General features: G+C 42.2%; 1 protein-coding gene across 1 annotated transcript in view; it reads right to left on the bottom strand.

The window, feature by feature from the left end:
* Nucleotides 1-1,831: 1,831 nt before the first annotated feature.
* The window catches only part of LRRC55 (leucine rich repeat containing 55), a 93,622-nt gene continuing 71,124 nt past the window's right edge, over nt 1,832-24,329 (bottom strand). Inside the window, exon 3 of the mRNA XM_069628910.1 lies at nt 1,832-10,123. Coding sequence (XP_069485011.1) covers nt 9,888-10,123 — 236 coding nt within the window. The 3' untranslated portion in view covers nt 1,832-9,887. The remainder of the gene's footprint in view (nt 10,124-24,329) is intronic.

The raw sequence follows: 24,329 nt of genomic DNA, 5'->3' as shown, positions 1-24,329 counted from the left end.
GAACAACTTGGGGGAAAGGCATGCCCCCTGGGGAACACCACATGTCAGTAACCTTGGGGGTGCCTGAAAACCCCATGAAGCCACTCTGGCAGCTTGTGGGCCGGGGAAGGATGCCATCTAGGAGATAGTGTTATCGGAACAATTCACCAGATCTACACACCTCTCGAGCAGCAGATTATCATCAATGAGGTCAAATGCTGCCGATAGGTCCAGAAGCATCCGCATTGCAATCCAACCATCATCAACCACCTTTGCAGGATTTGCTCTCAGATCAAGCATAGCGGTTTCTGTTCCATGAGTCGATAAGAAGCCGGACTGTTGAACACTCAACACATTATATTTTTCGATATGTGTTTGTAGATGTAAGTAGGCCACCCTATCTAAGATCGTCAATTGGAATACTTACTATCCTTGATTAATTGTTTGCCTATGGTATCAATTGTTTGCGCCAACACTTCTTTATGCCCAAACACACTATAAGTAGGACAACTGTGCCACAAACACACAGTAAATGAAAATCCCTCCCTACAGACATCAAACAACAGAGCAATACAATTTACACACCACACCACTGGCCAGGCCAATGCACACTAGCACCACAGACACACAAGGCTCCCATCTGAACACAAATGTCGTTATGCTTTCAACAAAGACCACCTAGAATCAGACCTGCACACAGTACCTGGGTATACTTCCGAACTGCACTCATAAACACAGCAGCAAATCTATCTTGCATTTCCCCTCATTCGCACCATGGGAAGGGTGCTAAGCCAATGAGGTGGCTGGAAATGTGAGCGAAAACACAGTGTACCACCTGCATTTTCCAGCCACCCGAGGCCCTTCCCCAGGTGCCACCAACTTGATTGTAGGGAGGCCACAGGGAGCCTCTCCCTGTTGCATCCTCAGGCCCCCACCCCTCCAAGACATCCTGCACCCTTCTCCACCCCCACTTACCTGCTGGACCAGAGCTTTATTCTCCGGTCCCAGTGCTCCTTCCTGTCCGCAGCCGCAATAGTATTAGAAAAGGTACTAAGTCCCTTTTCTATTTGCTATGGTAGCGGCTATCTTGTTTTTTAATGGGTGCTTGAGCTCACGTAATACGAGCTGACAAACGCCAGAGTGTGAACAACAATCACCGCCTCTTAGGGGGGCATACAAGGGAAGTAACGACCCTGAGCCCTCGCTGAGGCCCTCGCATTGATCGAGCCTACCAAGGTTCGGGCTGGTGAACCCTTACCAGCCCTGAACACTCCCCTAACCGGAGGTGATTTCTACAGTGCTCACTAACCTAACCAACCCACTTTAAGATCCGCCAAACTGCCTTGAGGCCATGCAAATGGCAGCCGTGCATGGTATAAATCGTAACAACTATAGTCCTGCATTAAGATGGACACTTTTAGGCGGCAAAAAATGACTTACATTTCACAAAAAGATGTTTTCTAACTTGTGTTCCTGTTACGGCAGGGCAGAAGTGGCGAGCTTGTGCTCGCAATCACATGTCGCAGTAGGGCTGTGATGTGGTGCCTGCCCTCCTTTCATTGGCTGGTGATTGCTATGCTCAACCCCTTCCCATGTTGTTTTCTGCTAAAGCACCTACCTTCCCTTTTCTTTCCCAGCAGACATCCCGCCTTCTCATTTGTGCCATCTTGAGCTGGAGGGTGGCATAAGAAAAGGGCTCTTTACCAAGCGATGCAAGAGGCAAACCTTTCGCTCTTGAAAGAGATGTTTTCGAAGGGAGGGTATGTCGGATTAGTATAGCGAAAAGTCCCATAGAATTCCCACAGTGTGAAGGCTTTCCCGCCCACTTCAATAGACACAAAGCATCCATCACTGACGTCGTATGGAGCAGAATCTCTATACTTTTTATTTCTTTTTTTGTTGTTGTTATTACTAAAGAAAGCAGTTCACATTAGAAAACAGCATTTGCACAGTCCCTCCTTTCGCCCACCCACAAAAATCACAGAGAAAGCTTGCAGAAAAAAATACACCACGTGTCGCATACGCACAACGGCCTAATAATATATATTATATATGTATATAAATAGACTATCTATACAAAAATGTGATTACTTGATCTATAACCTTTCCTCAGCATGTAGCCAATTGAACATCCTACTGAAGCGCTAGACAAGCTGGTCTTGCCTTGCCAAGCCCTAGGCGATCATACATTTTACCCAGGGTTGCGCAAGTCTACCAGTGTGTGATGACACCAACCCAGGAAGGTCCACCACTTCAAACATCTCAGGCAGGCAGGTGAAATGGATCACACCTTTGATGTGCACAGTGGGTCGGTGAGGAGTCCAGACTTGCATCAAGCTCCTACATTGCTGGATCACTTCGCATCCTGAATGTGTGAGGCGGCGCTGAGGTGGCTGTGGGTTTTATGCTTGATGGTGTGTTTGGATGCAAGCACCGTAGTTGCGGATGGAGGGGAACACCAGGCGTGCCTTTTGGAGATCGGCTAGCAGGTTCGGAGAAAATAGATGTATTCAGGCGGATAAATGCTACAGGATCATCCCTGCTTTAAATGTTAGGTGGTCATTGAGCGCTGGCTCAGGCGTTGGTCAGACGGAGAAGCAGTCTGCCTAGGCACCCTCAGCAGAGTCAGCCGTGCACATCCCTCGGACCCTGCCCTTCCACCTCCATATACCCCCTTGCTCTGGTAGAACGCTCTCAGTCCCTCAGTGCAGAATCACAAGGGAAGTTTCCATGAGACCAGAACTGGAAGATCATCCGTTATCCCCGAGCAGCAGTCACAGGTTAATGCACATTTAGAATGGGATTGTAAAGGTGGGATTGGCATTCAGTAGTAATGGCACTGTGAGTAATGTGTCCTTGCAGCAGAACGATAAACAGCAATTTGAAGGGAACCATGATTTGGGAAGTAAATTACAAACACGCAACAGCACATTTCTATGGGGGTGGATATATGCTAGTGAGATAGAGTGCTTGGGCCACTGTGGCTGTGCTCGCCACCTATGTGCCTCAGAGGCGTAACTTCTCTTTCAAGCAGCCATTTGCCACTGTTTTATGTTGAGAAAATCCCACAGAGTGAGGTCATACATCAAGAGGTTTTCAGATAACATCATGGGGAATGGAGAAAGAATTGCACTCCTTAATGAAAAGGTGGTGAGTGCATGGGAACACAACATTAGAAATGTATTTTAAGAACCCACTGATCAGACCAGGGGACACAATATCTTTGTATCTATGGATAACATGGTTTTATGGTCTTTACATGCCTAAAGTCCTATAGGACAGCATCTGATCTCCTGGATCAGTGTGAATGCGCTGTAGTAGTTCTACCCAAGTATCTGTTTTTATCTAACCAGACAGTTAAAGAGACCACCTACCCTTGTTTTTAGCTAACATTTCCTGGCAATGGTAAATTATGTTCGTTACAGTGCTTTAGTGAATATGTGAGGAGGTCTTTCAAGCCAGTGACAAACCTCCAATTTGGCATATCGGGTGCCTCAGGTTAAGGAGAGCTGGAATTGTCACAAAGGTGTTGAAGGTTTCTTTTGGTCCATGGTGGAATTGCCTACAAGTAAAAGCCTTCTTAGTGTTTAGTGAGTCGCGGTGCTTTTTGAGATATGTTGACCAGTCATGTAACTTTCAAGTGTTTCTGCGTTAGATCATTGGAGAGTTCTGCAGCAATGTTGATGGCAAGACTTATAATCTTCGAAATTTTCCCTTTTGTGACTTATCACAAAATGCAGATTTGACAAAGAATGCGGTCCAAAAGAATCATTATTTTAATTAATAAATTGGGATATTATTCCCTCCACGGTGTGCGTCCAGCCTGTCCATCTTTGCATTCTTAGCTCCAGTTTGTGAATGTTCGCTTTGGAGGGGGCATAATAAGGGGAACCTGAGTTCAGCCCAACTTAATAGTCTGGATCGTTGAGAAGATGAGAAAAGACTTGCCCTTTGCATTGGTGATGTTTAAAGATTGCACTGCTGCGCTATGGCAGAGCGATTAACATAATTTGACTTTATTTGATTCTATAACATTTGGGGGATTCAGTAGTTATGTCTGTGGCAATAAATGATTCTGAAGTATACGTAAGTCTGCAGTGTTGAGAAAGTTGAATGATAACTGGGTCTGCAGGATATGACCTGTTCTCAATATTTGTAAATAGCATGCTGAGGGTAACATTTCACACTGGCCAGCTTTCCCTACCATTGTTCACATTGCCAAAGGGAGCCCCTCAGGGCTTGGCTTTGTCTCCCCTGATGTTAAGGGATCATTAGCCTCAATTGTTCACCACCATGGACCGCATATTTAAATCTATGCCAATTAGACTCTGCTGATGCTGCATTTTGAGCAGAAACTGAAAGACTTTTCCCAGCAGGTGGACAATGCTTGTGTACTATACGCCTGCCTGATAGGCATACAAGTATGGAAACTTGACTATGAAACTTGAACTATTAGTCAACTCCAAATTTTTATTCTTTGAATTCTTTGAAAAGATGGGCCAAAATAAAAAATATACATACAAAATATGTTTACAAAAAGTTCCTATGTACATTTTTTGGCAAATGAGCCTCAGCACTAGGAGACATCTATTTTGTGAAATGTAATGAGCCTACTGGGTTTATCAAGCAAAAGCCCCTACTGGGAGCTTTTTGCTTATTGTTACCAGAGAGGCTACAGCCTGCCAGCGTTGTATTGATAATTGCATTATCAATATTGCAATAATTGCAGTTATTGATTTTGATAATAGCAGTTACTTTATTTTTAAGTTTCCAGGGCTCGAGGGAGCCATGTAAACTTAAAAAGAAAGTACCGGCTATAATGAATGCTACGAAGCCACCGATTGCGGGAGGCAGCGGAATATTAATAACTGAAGTTACTTCGGGGGAGCCCTGGAAACTTACAAAGAAAGTAACTTCAATTATCAATAGAACACTGGCAGGCTGTAGCCTGCCAGCATTCTCTGCTCCTTGGCAGCAATAAACAAAAGCTCCAAGTAGGGGGCCTTTGCTTGATTATTGCCGTGAGAGCAGAGTTAACATAAGCAAACGAGGGTCATTCATTTCATAAAATCGATGCCTCCTAGTGCTTGAAATGTATGACTTTGAGGTTCATTTGCTGAAAATTCTGGATATATGTGAATTGACCATGGCAGAATTCTTCTCGGCGGAATTGACCCTGGCCAATTTCGCTACTAATACGATTTTGCTGTTGCCAAATCTGGAAAAACCTTGACCCCCACCCAGCAATACATCCCCCAACCCATGTACATTTTGCTTCTCCGCTTCCTTCTGACCCTGCAGTGTCAGTTCCATCCCTCTTACGTGTGTCGGATCCATAGCTGCAGGGTCCACTTTTCTCTTCTTTGTTATTTTATTCCGTCCCCCACCTCCAGTCTTCAGGAAGCGGGGGACACCCCCGCTGACCCCCAAGGCAATCACTATCAAACCTGGGTGGCGGGGGACACCCCCGCAAGCCCCGCTCCCCATATTCAGTATTGATTACCAAATTTGTTCAAATTTAATCAATCAAATGATACTGGCCGAATTCGGCCAAATTTAGCATATGATCAATTCAATTAGAACAAATTGGGTAATACCAAAAATTTTACCTATTAGCATTTTGCAAAAATATCTTTTATGTATATTTATTATTATGGCCCATCTTTTAAAATAATTCAGTTTTTTAGTGAACTTCCCCTTTAACTTGCTAGCAAATGTCTGAGGCTGAGGTGTTGGTTGTGGGCTCTGTTGCTCCAGAGAGCCTGCTGTTTTCATGGCCATCATTCCTATGAACAAAACATTCTCCGGTTCATCCTGTGCAGACCCAGCCTTTAAGCGATCGTAGACCTAAAGCGTTCCTTTGAAATCCAACTCAAACATAGAATTTTCAATCCACTTATACCTCTATGTATTATGCAATTTCACCTCTAATTTATCACATGCCCCTAGTGCAACCCTGACCCACACCATAACTCTTGTCATCTGGATCATGGGATTGCAGTGCACACAGAGCTTCCTGTAAAAGGGTGCACTTATTGCAATTGATCCAAAACAAAACTGCAGAACTTGCACTCAGCCTTAGACAGCGATTCCATGCTTGGCCGGCCTCCTGGATCATGGCGGGGTTGCATTTAAAGTTCTGTATCTCACCCATCAGGCACTTCATCATAACCCACATTATCTCAAAACTAAAGTATGAGGTTTGAAGGTATGGGCAGCCCCATACCAGAACAAATCCTAGCAGAGAGCATCAGCTATTGTGGGATATCAAAGAATCACTGCAGTTGCACCTGTGTGAATTTAGCAAGTGCTGTTCTGTTGTGTCCCCCTATATGCTGGGTTGGGCACTCACTAATCAACATGGCCAAATACTCTGTGCGGCTTATGTGGGCCGTAGAGGTCTATGGAAAAGCGTACCTGTGTGCGAGTCACAGCACAGTGCCACAGTGTCTGGCAACACAGAGTGGATGGGGTAAGAGTGCACAGAATGGAAACTAAGGGAAGACGCCACAGTGCTGAATGTGTGCTGCGTACATGTGGAAAGATGTAAAACAAGTGGTGGCTGCATACCTGGAAGCAGCGGATTTATTATTTAGGTCATGTGTTTACATGGTGCAGTGGATTGTTGGTTTTCCCTGGGATAGTGTGACACTAACTACTAAATAATTTCCTATCAGAGGCTGCTAAAAAACAAAGCCAATCATAGAATGATTGCATTATAACGCAATAGCATATCTGCTGGGCTAGTCCTAGTCCTAGTCCTCAGGAGCATTATTGCCGGATAATCCCTGCTGAAGTCTTTGAAAATTGCCTACTGGACTCAGGCTTAAGCAGTAAAATAGCCCAACACATGTCTATGGGAAACCTCCAGTTACAGGTTTGAATCCTGGCAGAGCCCCCTCGGCGCGTCATCCGTCCAAGGTTTAAAAATGGACTGCCCCTTAGTTGCCTAATAATACCTCTTATCCAGCACTACAGTAGAGGAGAGCATTCTCCCATACCTTCTCATGCACCTGGCGTGATGGCGTCCCTACAAGATGGTGGATCTTTCAGATCCATCCACTGAGGATTCAGACAGATCTCAGTGCACACTGTAAACATTATAGTACTCCTAGTGGCCTGTTGAACTCTGGAGCATCATGGGAAACAGATTCTGTGCTCACGGAAAGAAAGAGCAGGCTGGTTGTGGCATGAAATTGGACATTCCTACGCAGAGCACACACGGCTCGTGCCTCTGGCGCTTTCTTTTTCTCGCGTACCCCTCTGACATGGTATCCAGTGAGTATAACGAAATCACTTTCAGAGATGGATGTTTTACAGAAACGAAAATAACGAAAAAAACACTGAATTATTTACGAATTATTTAGTTTTTTAATATATATATTGGGGTAGGGTAAGGGGTTGAAACGGGTGGGGTGGGCCCTGGGTTGGGTTTAAAATCATAGGGGAACAGGGGGTCGGAGGGGTGACGTCTTCAAATGGAGAAAAGAAACAGTACCCCTCATTACGACCCTGCCGGTCCGGAAAGAACAGTGGTGGTAAAACCGCCACCACTGATCTTTCCGGACTGGCTGATTAAGAGTACTGCAGGCGGGAGGTGTCACTCCCGCCAGGTCTGACCTGGCGGTTTTAACACCACCCGCCTGCAGGTGGAAATAGAAACACTGGCTCCGTCATAGACGGAACCGGTGTTTCCATTGTTCCCATCCCCATGGAGTCATATGGGACTTGGAATGGGGACTTGCACAATTCCGCCTCCGGAATTCCCGGGTCACCGGGGTCGTAATGCCGCGGTGATTCTGGGAATCACAGAGGCGGAATGGTAATACGAGCCCGGGGGTAACCTGCCGGTTTTTCTGGCTCGGTTACTGCCGGACTCGTAATGAGGCCCAGTGAGAGTTTTTTCAGTGTTTTCATTTTCGGTAAAACATCAGTCTCTGTAATGTATTCGTTAAAACCACATGGAAACCTCTGACATGTGATTCGAATTTCATTTTGTGTTTGTGTTTAAATGACTTGCTCCTACCTCTCGTCCTGGGACTATTTCTTCATATCGACGTACTAGTCTCTAACTTTCTACTTCTCTGATTCCTCCTTGTGCAGTCTCTCGTTTCAATTAATTCCAACATTCTGGAACACTTTGTCTCTTGATTTCCGTCTTTCTACTAGTTTATCTCAATTCACAGTCCATTTAGAAGTGAACTTTTTGTCGCTGGCCATTTCCTGCTGTTCTTTAACCTTGTTCTTTTAAAGTTTGTTAAAAGCTGCGAATCTGCACACCCCCTTTGTTCGTAATTATTGTAGCATTACTTGTACTTTTGCACCACTTTGGACAAAAGTACAATAAAAATATAATAAATAAATATAAATAAAGTAAATGTGACTTTTACAAACTGATATCTCAGCAGAGAAGATTCCTTATCGATGCCCCCACTCTTTGTTGTTGGCTACGGATCAACTTTTTAACTATATTTTCCTCAATGTATGTCTGCTCTCACTGCTCCTAAGACAAAGAATTGCACAAAAGCGGTGATCGTAAAATTCTATAATACTCAAGTGTGTTTCATATAAATAATACTGTACCTGCGGCTTGCCTGGCCTATTGCAGTTCATATCTGTGGGTACAATTTGGGGAATTGACAGAGCAGGAAGTAGGATGGAAAATGGATCCGGTCATGTGAGTGAACGGGGAAGAGAGAGGAGCTACTGAAAGGATGAAGTACAGGCTGGGAGAGAACCAGGAATTAGAAAGGAAGAAAGGTCAGCCGTGGGAGGAACAGGAAGGAAGAAAGGTCAGCTGGGGTAGTTGCAGAAAATTGAAAGGAATAATGATCGTCTGGGGAAGAACCCCGACTCACTAAGCAGGAGATGTCAGCTGGGGGAGAACCAGGAAGCAGGAAGTGGTGCAACTCAGACAGAGCAGTGTGTTGGGACGGGAAGCAGAAACACAGCTCTGTCTTCAAATAGCAAAACCAGCTGTGAGAGAGATCTGTACTTTCCCTCCATTGGGGATTTACGGGAATTGGACAGGCACAGGCTGGTAGAAGTGTCCATACACAGCATTGAAGGCAGTCATCTGACTTCCCATAAAGGCAAAGGGCAGGAGTGACTTCAGCTTTTCTTTAGGGCCGGCATGAGTTGGACACTGGGTGACCAAAGGTGCAGGATTGGTAAGGATCCATCTGACTGTCACAAATAATTCTCTGGCACGTCCATGTCATAACAAATTCAGGTGTGTTGACAATGACAACCTCTTGCATTTCCTGGGCACCGCTGGCAGTCATTGTTGTGGGCAAATAGTGGTACACAGCTCATGATCATTATGATCTGAACAAAATAGCTAGAGTTTGGCACATAAGCAGATTGACTGGTAACCACCAGTAGTGATAGTCGCTATGCAACGAATGGTGGTATATCGAAAATGTTCCTGTTTCTTCTGCTGTCATAGATCATGAGCACGGCATGAGGGTGGGGGGATGGTAGCTACCCTCCCTGGTGATTGCGACAGTCAAAATGGTGGAATTTGGCAAAGGCTGATGATGCCAGCATCTCCTAGGTTATATTCTGACCTTTCCTGTCACTGAATGCGTTTGGTGAACATTCGTGAGGGTACAGGCTGGAAATGCCCCCTTATATTCGTAGGCAGTACTCTGACCCCCACAACTCCACAGACACTTGCTTGATAATTAAACAATCTGGCGCTGAATCTTCTTGGTATTGCTTGGCCCTCTATAACAGGCAAATGGGTGGCATTTGGCAAAGGTAGAAGATGGAAATGTCTGCTTCTAATCTAAGGCAATGGTGTGCCCTCCACTCATTGTGGGAGCAGGCTGGCACCGATAAAGGGTTCTCGCTCTCTCTCTGGCACCTCTGCTGGCAGCGGCACGGTGGCCTATCAGCGGCGCATGTCAGATCTCGTCATCCTCATTTGCCTTGCTCCAGCGATGACAGCAGTTGGCTGTGATGCCCAGGAGGAAGTTGGTGGCAACTGAGGCAATGGATACTACAAATCCCACAAAGGCAATGAACAGATAATCATCGAGGGTCAGCGTCAGGTGGCAGGCCTTGAAGCTCTCTTCAGTCAGGGAGAAGAGGAGGATCCCCTCCACCTCAGGAGGGCCCTGGCACTCTGCATGCTGGGCATCTGAAAGAGAGGAGGGAGAGAGATGCATATGAAGTAACTGTTGGCAAAGAATCATGCTGATAAAGAGATAGGGAGAAGAGAGCAAATTAACACTCTGAAACTGGCTTGGAAGATTCATGTGTTTCCCGCATCCGCTCCGGCTTTACCCCAGGCTATTACTCCCACTCCCTCCTGATGTCTGGGCAAGGTCCTTCAGTTCTGGCTTTGGGCTCTGCCTTGCCTAGACAACAGAGGGAGTGATAGCATGGAGCAAAGCCAGATAGAACGTGGGGCAATTGGCTGGAACCTGCCATATGTGTGTGTGGGTGGGTGTGTGTGCGCGCGCGCACGTGCAACTGCAGGCTTTTGCTTCATAGCCCTTTGGAAGAGAACCGCAAAGTGCATCCTAGGCACTTAACTGAAGGGCCTAGACCACGAGACTACAGCAGCTACACCCAACATAAACAAGGAGCGCTCTCCTCGAGACCCCCACTTCTCCTTGAAGGTACCATGCTCTGAGGCACTGTAAGTGTAGAAGGGGAGGGGATTCATTCACATCTACAGCCCCCTGCACCCCAGCCAGCTGTGACATACCTTCCAGGCCCTAACCGAGCCATTGAATATCCCCTATTAATAAATGCATAGCAGGCCTATCAGAGCCACAGATGGAGCCCACAGCATGTGAGGGCCTGTTTGTTTCTTCTGGGGCGCAAATGGTCTGTGAGTCAGTGCCTGGGTTGTGGAACACATAACACATCTCAGGGAACAAAGGTGAGATGATAGACAGAAGCAAAAGAGAGAGATTGAGACAGTGATACAATGCAAAAGCTTACCACTACTCCCTTTGGTACCGTTACAAAGGCTTAAAATGTGTATGTGTGTCTATGTATATATATATACATATATATATATATATATATATATATATATATATATATATATATATATATATATATATTCACTGAAAAAACATTGTTAAAGGGACGTTATGCTTAAGCTGCACTAATAAAAACCTAGGTAATTCAATGAAAAAACGTCGTTAAAGGGACAGTATGCTTACAAGTAAAACCGAAAACCCTTGAAATTCGTCAGTTATGGTAAGCTAAGCAACCATAACTCATGCCACCACCGTGCACTGCTAAGACTAACACCTGGACATCAAAGATGACATCACAAATGTCATTGATGACATCACTTATGACATCACATATCCTGGCCACTAGTTTCGGTTCACTGACATATCTAGGCCAGGTAGTTTTGTTCACTGGCAGTCAGAATATTAAAATTTAAAAGGTGCAATATATGTAGACGTTAACCGTGTTGTATGTTCTTAAAGTACTTTCCTTAGGGTTTGGTATCACCTCATGTTGCACATAGATGGGGCAATAAGCAGGCGTCAAACACACAATTCATTTGTATACATGATGATGAACCTTAATGTTATTAACATTTCCTGGTAATACTGTTTCTTTCTTCCTTGCTTTAGTTTCCCTGTATGTGCCTTAGATTTGTATACATTGTAGGTCTTCATATGTATTGTTTGTACTAGCACAAGCAATAGTAAGTGTTGAATTGTTATCTAGTTATTACTTGTTTAACATTACTCAAAACTCTGACAACGTAGAATTCATTATTTTACTATACAAAATTACAAGATTATAACTAGTGTCCTTCTATGGTGCATGCTGCAGCCATTGCCTATGTTTATATATGATTAGGTTCCTGTATTAACAACACTCCAATGTAACATTTTGTTTAGATGAGTACATTCTTTAATAAATTAAGTAGTTCTTGATAGGTCTCCCTATCACCCCTAACATCTTGTTACCAACATTATAAACACAAACCCTTGTAGGGACTTTTCCTCAAAATTAGTTTCATATGTGATGTCATCAGTGATGTCATCTTTGATGTCCTGGGTGTTAGTCTTAGCAGTGCACTATGGTGGTGCAACTTATGGTTGCTTAGCTTACCATAACTGGTGAATTTCTGAGGTTTTTTGGTTTTACTTGTCACCATAACATCCCTTTAACAAAGTTTTTTCTTTGAATTTCATAGGATTTATTAGTGCAACTTAAGCATAACGTCCCTTAAACAAAGTTTTTACAGTGAATTGCGTGGGGTTTTACCAGTGTATGCTAATTTCCCACAACTTACTAATATCATGCTTACCCCAATATAGCAACATTTTTGTCCAATTTACAAAGTTTCACCTTAAACCTCTGCCATTTCCCACCTTCTAACATAATTTTTAACACTTCTAGCAACTTTTTACACTGTTTTTGCGTACGTCAATGTCCGCGAACCTCTGACATAGTAGACATTTCCGAACAGCATCATGTGACCTCATGCGCAGCATGATGACCTGTTCACAAACGTGTCCGCACTTTGTGAATGGGACCGTGCTTCGCGGACAGTTTGCAACTGCACTTTCTGCTGATCTAGGAACTTTCAAGTTCACAATGTTCCCCTTGCACAGCTCCTACAACTATACTTACTCATTATCTATAATATTAGAAGAACTTGGTTTATTTGCTTCAGAACATTCTCTGCAAATTAAACTAAAAAAGATTCTGATTATGCTGTTTTCAACCAAAAAAGTGAATAAGCTTAAAATGGAAGCAAGTTGGGGGACTATAGAGTACACCAAATCCTATACATATTTGTGAGTTGTTATTCACAGAAGACTTGGCTATATTCCTCTCATAGAAAATACATCGAGCAAAACAAATAACAATGTTCGTACGTAGCTTTGTTGCGAACTATGCAGGATATTCACTGAAAGGAATAATGATGTTATACACTCAGTGGTTGATTCCTGTGATAGCTTATGGCTTAGAGGCCTTGTCTATCAGAAATGTATCCTGGTTGGACGGAGTAGAATGATATTTCTGGCAAACTGTTCTCCACCTACCTCTATCCTGTTCAATTCAATATGTTAGAGTTGAACTTGGCTTGTTATCGCTGAAAGCTACTATTCTGTAACAGAGAGGCCTTCTCCCATTGAAAGCTATATGTCATCCCGAAAGCCATATGCTACGAACAATAGGAAAGACCATTATTAATCTGAAGAAGACTAAGCATTCAAATAAATATGATGATTTGTGTAGAGAATTGTTTACCCAACTACAATGGTCAACTGACTTGCTGTGGCCGATATAAATCCATAACAAATCCAGCTGTACGTAAATTCTGTCTATTAATGAGGACTAACCAATTACCGGTTAGAGCAATACATGGTGCTCAATGGCAATTGTCCATGAACCAGCGTTACTGCGTATTTGTAAACTTGCTGAAAACTTTGAGACAGCACGACATGTTCTTACTGGGTGCCCTGTCTTCGCATCGCTATGCATGTCCACTTATGGGCGGCATGTATATCAGTATTATACAATTAAAACTGAAAACCTTCGTCACTGTTGTCTAAATACGAACGCTGAATCCATGCACATTGCGCTTCATAGTGTCAACTAAAGTGAAAAAGGAATAAATAGCATGATGAACATTACATTTTGACGCAGAAAAGTAATGCGATTTACAGTATGTGAGTATGCATGGCAGGTAGTACTCAGTCCACAAAAGTTGATTAGTAAGTTAGATTTGTTTTCGTACATATTAGGAAGTGTAAATCAGAATTTTTGCAGAGCTCTTATAGAAAATGTATGTATCTAAGCTCACTGCAACATATTGCTTTGAAATATTTATATAGACAAATAGTATGAATTAATTTTGATATGATTTTATGTAAAAACAAATGTAACAGCTGTAAAAGTTTTTAGGAATGAAAGACAACTATAAGACAAAATTTGGTGAGGTTTCATTAAGGGAGGGAGGGGGGGGGAAGTTATAGCGAGGTCCCAAAATGTGTGGTTTTTCCCATAGACGCTATAGAAAAAATGTTTTGCACACACCTACAGCCCAATCCGCTGAATGGATTTTCACCAAATGTGTGCAAGGAGCGGCAGCTTGGTCGAAAGCGTGCTTTTGTAAATTTGGTGTAAATACGTCCAATAGTTTTTTTTTAAAACAACCAAAATGTAGGTAAAAAGAATTAGTGCTATCTTGGTTCGGTCCACGGACTCAGTTCTTTGCACAGACAGGCCCCTGATTGGTCCAGAGGGCGGCATGAGGTCCGTGATTGGATGGTGAAAAGCATAAGCTGCGTCAGATTTTCAGAAACACCCGCCATGCTGGATTCGCAGACAGCAGCCGATGTCTGCAAATATTGCAGTAAAAACATATTGAAAAAAAAATCTGTGGAGAGATGAGGGGTGATGAGGATGGGCTGTGATATGGCCTTAAAAAGCCAAAGAAATTATGTTTTTCTTCTCAGATGTCCGTGAACAGTGTGGGGCGAACATTTGAGTTGTTCAGGGACATCTATGCCTATTTCTGCATTACAGGGTTGGTGAAAAGCAGTTTTTGGATGGTTTATTACTTTGGTGCCACTCAATGAAACTGCATGACATTTTTTAATTTGATTGTAGACCTGATTTGGAAATGGTTTTTCACAGTGTGGTGTGGTGCGGTTTTGTCAAAATTAGAGGGGTGGGTGGTCCCAAAATATTGTAAAGGGTTACAAATGTGGTGCCATTTGACGAATCTGCACAAAAGTTTTGCAAAAAGATTTTAGACCTCGAATTTTTTTACAAAGTTTGGTGGGATTTTGTCAAGAGGTGGCAAAATTAAAGGGGGGGTCTCTCGACATTTTTAGATGGCTTATGATTTTGTTGCCATTTGACAAATTTGGACAAAGGTTTTCAGAAAGATTATAGACCCAACCTTGAATGTTTGTGCAAAGTCTGAATGGATTTTGTCAAGTGGGGGCTAAGGTATATGACTATTGTATGAATGTCCATTTTGACACTTTTGAAAAAATAAATCATGGGCGGATTTGCAGCAAACTCGTTTAAAGGAGCATTGGCAAGCACCTGAAAGCATGCTTTTGCAAATGTGTCCGTGTTTTATTTTTTGAAAAGTGTCATAATGTAGGTACAATAAATAGTGATATACCTTTGGTTACTGAGGTATAGCCTTTGGCCACTATTTTACTTTGGCCAGTAAAATCGGGATAGGTTTGAAAGGGAAGAACAAATTTGCTTGTGGGTACAGGTTGAAGTGCTGGTTGGGATTGCAGTAAATATGCACGAAGAGGGTCAGGAAGAACTGGAAAGCATGGTTTTTAAAATATGTGCTGTTTTTTTTTTAAGTGTAAAATGTAAGTTAATCACACAGTGATATAACATTGGTGTCTGGGCATCAGCAAGGAGAAATGTGTATTGTAATTTACTTAGTGGGGCATGCAGCATGGCCGAAGCGGTAGGTTTGAATGGAAACAAATATTCTGCTTGTGGTTACAGCCTCAAGTGGTGAACTAGATTACAACAAACATGCGCAATGAGCATATGCAAGGACCTGAAGGCATGTTTTTTGAAATATGTCTTGTGTTTTATTTTTTCTAAAGTGTAAGAATGTAAGTAGAAACACTAGTGAATACATTTGATGTCAAGGACCTGAAAGCATGGTTTTGCAAATGTGTTTGTGTTTTATTTTTTGAAAATTGTCATAATGTAGGTAGAAAAAATAGTAATATACCTTTGGTGACTGAGGTATAGCCTGTGACTATGGGCAGTGGCCAGATGGTCTGCGTCATGGCCTAAGGCTATGACCCTGACAATCTGGCTATTGGCCATTACTACAAGGGACAAGCAATGGGGTTAAAGTGGGCATGGCCAGCAGGGACCAGCTATGTGGTTAAGTTTTTTGGAATTGGGATAGGTTTGAAAGGGAAAATAAATGTGCTTGTGGGTACAGGATGAAGTGCCGGATGGGATTGCAGCAAATATGCACGAGTAGGGTCAGCAAGAACTGGAAAGCATGGTTTTGCAAATATGGCCTGTGTTTCTTTTTTTAAAGTGTAAAATGTAAGTACACAACACAGTGATATCACATTGGTGTCTGGGCAATGGGCCTGGCATTGAACAAGGAGAAATGTGGCATGGCCGACTGGTAGGTTTGAATGGGAAAAAAGATTCTGCTTGTGGTTACAGCCTGTCATGGACTAAATTACAACAAACATGAGTGACGAGCATTAGCAAGAACCTGAAAGCATGTTTTTGGAAATATATCTTGTGTTTTATTTTTCGAAAGTGTAAGAATGCAAGTAGAAAAACTAGTGATATACATTTGGTGTGTGGGTAGTGGTTCTGGCCCTCGGCAAATGCAAATGGGTACTCTGATTTTTTTCTTGGGGGGAATGCGGCATGGCCGAAGCCTATGCCCCATGGATTTGGAGACTGGCCATGGTTGCAAGCCATGAGCACTGGCCATTGGTTACATTATTAGGGTATAGTGGACACTGAGCTATGAGGCAGGGTAGGTGAAGTGAATAATAGGAGTGGTTTGGTTCAGCTGGGGTCATGGTGGAGCCTTATGATGTAGGCAATTAAACAATGATTTCCATCGCCAGCATGCACTGCTGATAACTACAGACATATGCATGTGTTGCAAACAATATGTCTCTTAAAGGAGGTTTATAGTTCCTTCATATTTATGAAAAGAGGAATTATTAATAATATATATAGTGATGTAACACCATCAAACATTTTCACTTATAAAAACCTATTCAATTGACAGAAAAGAACTTTGTTAAAAGGATGTTACGGTTAAGATGCATCCCACCCTTGGGACTCCTGTGCTCCAGTAGTTACCCAGTGGTGTCCCACCTTGGCATCCTTTGGCATTCCTTCCTGGGTTCTCATGAGCACTTGTCCATCTGTACTGCCCCTTCTATTTATGCACTTCTCTCACTGCACAATGCATATGTGCATTTATAGGAGCACTGTGTACAATTGGTTTGTATAAGTAAGGGAGGTGCAGATGCAAAGGATTTGTAGAAGATTGTTAAGTGGCACTTGGTGTGTGGAAGCTTAATATGGCCATAGGGTTATATGTACAGTTTTTGGAAGTGATTGGTGGATGGATGTGTGACTGAAAGCAGGCATTGAGGGAGTGTTACAGATATACAATTAAAAAGGGTAGAACGGCTGCCCTGTGTGATAGTGTGCACGTGCCATCTGGGTCTTTTAATGAGCCATGGCCTGGAAAGGGGACTGTGGAGACCGCAGATAGTTATAAAGGTTCATTGATTATGCTCCTTATTCTATGCTAGAGAAAATGTATTTGGGACAGAAAAACTGTTTCTGTCCTTTTATATTTTTCTCTAGTATATAATTGTTCATTATTCCCATTAGCATAACACAAAATGCTAATGGAATTGTTGAAGAGTCTAATTGAGTCGAACTACTTTACTGCAAAAGGTAAAGTAGATGGAGTCTAGGATAATAGTTTTTAGTTCTATTTTGTAATTGTGAAAGGTGGTTTCTAAAGGAACCTTTTTTAGTTGGTGGATTTTGATTTTCTTTTTTTGCAGGAGAGGTCAGAAAGTAAGGTGGGGAGGGAAATGAGGGAAGAAGCATCAACCAAAAATATTGAGGGGCAGCTGGACAGGGGAAGATGTTGCGTGTGTGTTACATCTAAGGTTGGAGGCAGTGTTTCTCATGCTCCTTGATTACAGCTTCAAAAGCACTTTGAAATTGCTCCCCCTCCAGATGTGTTGCAGGATATGCAGAGGACTGTTGTCTTCGAAAGATATGGATGAACAGCCTCTTTTATCGCTTGCGAGATAGCTGGTGAGATTTTGTGTCCCACAGAAGTAGGTTGTGTGATTACAGTATTGGTTGAGGAAGATGAGACAGCCTACTACTTGCAAAGAAAGGAACAACCTTTCTGAGAGCATTGCACTGGTTGGATTTGGTGTGCTGGTGCATGGATGTGGTCCCATAGGAGTACTGTGCAGGTTGTCCGCGTCTGCTTTGGTAGCTTTAGCCTTTGGTACATTCCCAACAGTGCTAAAGAACTGCCACAAGCATGATTCTCTCTGGGTGCTAGAGGTAGGCACTTCCTATACCTCATCTTCTTGGTCCTCTTCATTGTCTTTTGAAGTACTGAATTTCTTTTGTTGTGTAGGTCCTCCAGCTGGTGGTGGTGGCTCTTGGGGAGGAGGGATGGAATTAGCTGATGTCATTTTTAAGATAAATAGCAGTTTTGCTAATATCCTTCCATGTATGGTGTCTGTGCTAGATTGTTACTGGATAAAGAGTATGAATGGGTGTAGGAGCTGTGCAAGGGTACATTTTGAGCTTCAAAGATTCTAGATCAGCTGGAAATGCAGTTGCGAACTGTTCGCGAATCACTGACCCATTCTGAAGTGCAGAAGCGTTCGCCGACATGTCATAATGCCGTGCATGACTGCGTGGTCTCGTGACATGACATTGTAAACTGGACTAAAATGTTGCTATATTGGGGTAAGTATGATATTAGTATGTTGTAGGACATTAAGGGCGCACTGGTAAAAAGCCATGAAATTCACTGAAAAAACGTTGTTAAAGGGACGTTATGGTTAAGTTGCACTAGTAAAAACCTATGAAATTCACTGAAAAATCTTTGTTAAGGGGACGTTGTGGTTAAGTTGCACTAAAAAAAACCTATGAAATTCAATGAAAAAACTTGTTTAAAGGGACATTATGGTTACAAGTAAAACCAAAAAACCTTATAAATGCACCAGTTATGGTAACTAAGCAACCATAACTTGTGCCACCACCGTGCACGGCTAAGTTTAACACCCAGGACATGAAATTTGACATCAGAAATGTCATTGTTGACATCACTGATGACATCACATATTAAATTAATTTTATTAAACAGGCCCTATAACGGGTTGAGTTTATAATGTTGGAAAAAAGATGTTAGGGGTGAGTGGGAGAACTATGTATTAAAGAATGTGCTCATGTAAACAAATAATTATATTCTGGTGTTGTTGTTAGTAGAGGAACCTAATCATACATACATATAGGCATGGGTTGCAGCATGCACTATAGAAGTACAATCTTTTGAATCTGGTAATTTTCTATAATAAAATAATAAATGCTACCTTATGAGAGTTTTGAGTAATGTTAAACATGGAATAAATAGGTAACAATTGTAAACTTACAACACACTTGTGTTAGTAGAGAAAATACATATAAAAACACACAATGCATACAAATTAGAGGCACATACTGGGAAACTAGAGTAAGGAAGAAAGAAAGAACAGCACCAGAAAATGACAATAACATTAGAGTTAATCATCATGTACACAATTTAATTGTGTGTTTGAGGCAAGCTTATTGCCCCATGTATGTACACTATGAGCTCAAATTAAACTCTAAGGAAAGTCGTTTTAGAACATAAAAAGGTTAATGTGTAGATATATAGCACCTTTTAAATTGTGGAAATTCTCATTGTCAGTAAAAGCAAAAAACAAGCCTAATTATGTTAGTAAACAAAAACAAGTTGTCCAGATATGTAATGTCATCAGCTTGGCTGAACAAACTTGACCCACAATACTCGTCTTTCATTATTGATGGTAATACAATCAAAGTTGCAAAAGAAATAAAGATGCCCGGCGTCTACCTCGACTTCACCTTATCTCTAAAAAAACAAGTGAGTGCCATGGCGTCAACAGCCTACACTAATAAACTAATCGATGCCTGAAAGTCTTACCTTTCCCCTATCAGTTGCTTGACATTAGCTGGAGCCCAAGCTCTATCCAAAATAGATTATTGCAACACGCTCTTCTTAGGCATCTCTGAAACGAACCTCTATAGACTCCAGGTCTTACAAAACAATTCCTTAAGATTAGCCCTAAACATCCCAAGATCCAACCACATCTCAAGCCACAGACAAAACTCTAACTGGCTCCCAGTGCGTGGCAGAATCTCACTCTGCACCTTAGCAATCACCTACAAATGTATCTCACACACAGCTCCAAAATACCTCTCAGACAGGTTCTGCCTACATTACGCCCCCCTTTATACCAGATCATCCCACACCCACCGCCTCACAGTCCCCAGATTCAACCTCAAAACTGCAGGAGGAGCAAGCTTCCCTGGTATGCAGTGATAAAATTGTGGCAAAAATGTCGCCTTTGCAAAAAATCGATGCAAAAATGCTGTGGTTTGCCACGTTAAAGGTGTACCCAATGACACCATTTAAGGGGAGCGGGGGCTGCAGGGGTGTCCCCCGCTCCTCTTAAATGGTATAATGTGTCTGGGAGTTGTGGGGGTGTCCCCTGCATCCTTAACATGGATTGCAGTGGCAAAACCACAGCCTTTTTGCCGCAATATTTTGTGTTCACAGCCATTTCTGACACGATTTTAACACATGGAACCGTTCCCCCAGTTCAAGCGGCCAACCTCTGGAACTCGCTACCCCCCTCCATCAGACTAGATCCATCCTTCAATGCCTTCAAAACTAGCGTCAAACTTTGACATCAGCCCTGCTAGAACTAGAAAGTGGACTAAGAGTATGGGTTGCTTCAAAGAACTGTGTCCTTTTCTCCCGGGTTTATGGGCAATGTCTGTGTCTCTATCTGGAGGTAATGGAATCAGCGAAAGACTCTATAAAATGGGTTACAGTTCCCAGGTTGAGATCAATTTTCCAAAGCAAATAAACAATGGTGAGCCTGAATAAAATCAGTTAATATTTTACCAAATTGTGGTAAAATGCTGTGCATTCAACAACAATACTGCTGCACGTGCAAAGAGCAGCTTTGAACCAATTCTATTAACCCGTTTGTTTAATCAGCAACCTACATTTACTTGAAATGTAAATAAACTCTGAAAATTATTAAATTGTATTGCTAGCTGTACTCTGTGCACAGCAGCTGTAAAACAGCCCTAGTCCCACAGAACAGTTTTTTAAAATCGACAGTCTTAAAATAAAATTGTATACTCCCTTACAAAATACCTAATGCCTCACATAATATAATTCTAATTTCCTTGTTTCTACAGCATATAACCAAATAGGATTCAACAGTAAACAACTCATGCTTTCAATAATATTTGTATGTATTTATCTGTTGTGATTTGGTTCATACATCGAACCTTAGACAATCATCTATTAGGTACAAACCGTTACTTAAAAGACAAAATATCTATGTAAATATACAAACACAATTCATTATCAAATGTATCTTTTTTAAAAAAAATATGTAATGCTTTTTGGGCGAGCTTGTCAACCTTTTACACTTTAACATTTATGCACAATTCATACAACATTTCAAACATCTCGAACATGTAATAAACCTTTAAATAAAGCACATTAAAATTACTCGTATACATATGATTCCTGTTTAAAACCAAAATCCAGTTGCCCAGTCTGCCACTATCCCAGTTTTGTTTGTCCATGGACAACGTCTATGTTAGCACTTTCAATTTTTCGTAGTGCCCTCAGCCAAATATGGAATGCAGCTCAGCTGCTACAATCACCACGATTCTGCCCCAAAGATTGTGTTCCAGAATTGATCTGCCTGCTGCATTTTAAATTTAGCATATCCCTTCTCATATTCCCCTGTGAGTACCAGGCAGTTCATAAGAATGTGTCTCTCGGATTCCACTTGTCCGGCACACAAGCGACACCCCCCTTCGACCCAAGGGATCTCCTCCCATGCCCCGGTACTTTCCAGTACAGGGAGAATATTTCATCTCAATGAGAGGATGCATCGCGTTAGAGCGGGAGTGCTAGGTTTTGTAAGATAAGATCTTGGCGAATCCCTGTCAAACCCCATGCTGAGAAGAAATAGCATATTTTCGTAGGGTAGTCAGGTGATTCACCCCTAGCGAGATGTCATGGTGTCTGGTTTTCCTCTCCAATTTTATAAAATGGAGGTCTAACCAAGTTGCCGGTGGATTTTTAATTCCCAAGTCCTCAAAATGTTGTCCCACCATATTCCCCAGTCGCCAATACCAATTGCTTTTCTTGCACCGGTTTGAATGAGGAATAGTGAGGCTCAGTAACGCCAGCTCACTAGAATATCTAGGCTGTAGTTGTACCCACAGTTTGCAGGCCGCAATCTTCTGAAGGGAGAGCATGGAAGGTAGCCTTAATTCAAGCGTACTGCTTCTACCGGAACACTGGATGGAAGACCGAGCAGTGAGCGCAGTATTTCTGCCTCTAGCTTGGGCAACCAGTCTACAAGATTTAATGGTAGACTTCTAGCGCATATAGAATGCTGGGCACTATCGACTGTCTGCAATCTCTAATCTTGTCCTCCAGAGTTTGGCTACCATGTGTGTCGATGATCTTTTTCAGCACAAGCCATTGTTTCCATACTTTGCTTGTCACTCCCTCCCTCAATTGAGCCTGGGTCAATTTTGCTGTAATCATTGTTCCAAGATACCTATATTCTTCCGTTGCTTCAGAGTAACCCCACATAAGTTCCATCTGAATGAGGGGGCCCCATATGCTCCTCTCCCCAATGTGAGGACTTTGTTCTTTGTGCTATCTGGGTATAACACATGTTCTCTAGAAAAGGTATGCAGAGCCTCCAACAAATGTTGGAGACCTTTAGGCATCCGATCTATGATGACGGTGTTGTCGGCATACGTTAGGCAGCTCAAGACTTCCGTTACAAAATGGGAGGGTGATTATGTGCCTTCTCCAGGACTTTTGCTAACTCTGCCATGTATAGGTTATACAGCAGGGGGGCTAAAGGGCATCCCTGTTTGAGACATATATTAATGAGAGGATTTTCCTTCTTGGGACAGTCTCACCTGAACTTCTGTTTCAGAGTAAAGTGAACTGATGAAGATAACAGTGAGGGATCTATTCCCCATCTTACTAACTTCTCCCATAACATTTCTCTGATGACGCTGTCGAATGCAGCTGCGTAATCCACAAAAGCGATGTAAAGAGGCGTACCAGGATACGCATGGGTATCTGTTATCAAGGTCTTTGGGGCCCATATATATTGGGTAGTTCTGCATCCCTTCCGGAAACAATTCTGGTGGAAGGGAAGAAGGCCTCCTCTCTTTACCCACTCAACCAGGCGTTCTAGCAGTAAAGTAGCAAAGATATTTGCGCTAGGGTCCAACATTGCCAGTAATCTAAAATGTGTTGGTATGTTATGGGGGCCCTTCTTGTGCACTGGTATAAGTATGGAGCTTCTCCAGCTCTTGGGTAGAATTGGGTAGGACTAGACATTGTGGTAGTCATTTTTTTGAACAAAGGAACAAAAGGTAACTCCTTTTTTACTTTTTAAACAGGTCCTGTATCTCTAGGAGAGGTAGGTAATATTCCCGTACATAATCCAATTGGCATATTAGTTTAGACAAACGTATGAAAAAAGCGCTTACCCCACAGGGTAGAACGTTGTGCAAGGGTACGTTTTTAAAGAAGTGCTTCAGGATAGAGTGTTCAAATTCCTTTCTTTGAGTCTCTCTATAGTATGTAAGAAAGAGTGTCACGAAAAATAGTCTAAGTACCAATAAAAAAGGGCAGATGAGCATAGGTGAATGGCAATTTACATGTCGCTCGAAAATCTTTTGTCCAAAAAAATGACTACCACAATGTCTAGTCCAGGGACTTGCTTGTAAACTGTTATTTGCGTCCTAACATTACTTTTCAAATTGTTATCACTTGCTCAAATGATGGCTGCATTGTCATTTTTTTCGAATTTAAAACGTTTATAGGCTATATGAACTTATATAATTGGTTAAAATATGATTTATGTTTCCTTTGCTTTTTTAGAAAAATTAAAAAATGGTGCCATTGCCCCTGAAGAAGAGTTGATAACTCGAAATGTGTTGGGCACCATCATGTACTATGTACAATAAAGAAACCAATATTTTCTACAATCTTTGTTTCTTCAAAAAATGTATTTGTTCAATGAATATGTTTTATGTACCACTTAAATTACTTACTATAATCACTTTATGTTAAATGTTTCATGAAACAATGTATAAAATGAGTATCTAAAACTCCTTTTAGTTATTGATATGTATTTACAGATATACGACAGTGCACAGGGGACGGGAGTTCCCAAACCTTTTTGGGAACAACCACTCTTTTCCATATACGTACCCAACCTAGATGCCAAGGTTGAGCCTTTCTCCCCCCGCACCTCAAATTTATTTCCAAAACGTTTACTTTCATTGTTTACCTAACTACAAAATATCTTACATAGGTGTGCCTCCAGGTTCTATATACCTTTCTTAACAACCCCTCAATGTCAGCTCCTCTTATGTGATTTTTCACCACTGTGTCCCTCATTGAGCTAACCCCCCCTTAGTTCCCCAGGCCCCTATCCTGTCTAAAGGTGTTCCCAAAAAACACATCCCTTTATCCT

This window comes from Ambystoma mexicanum, chromosome 12 (genome assembly GCF_040938575.1).
Source record: "Ambystoma mexicanum isolate Mex_15411 chromosome 12, UKY_AmexF1_1, whole genome shotgun sequence".
Lineage (NCBI taxonomy): Eukaryota > Metazoa > Chordata > Amphibia > Caudata > Ambystomatidae > Ambystoma > Ambystoma mexicanum.
The sequence above is the reverse complement of the archived record's forward strand: the minus strand, read 5'-3'. Positions and strand labels throughout refer to the sequence as shown.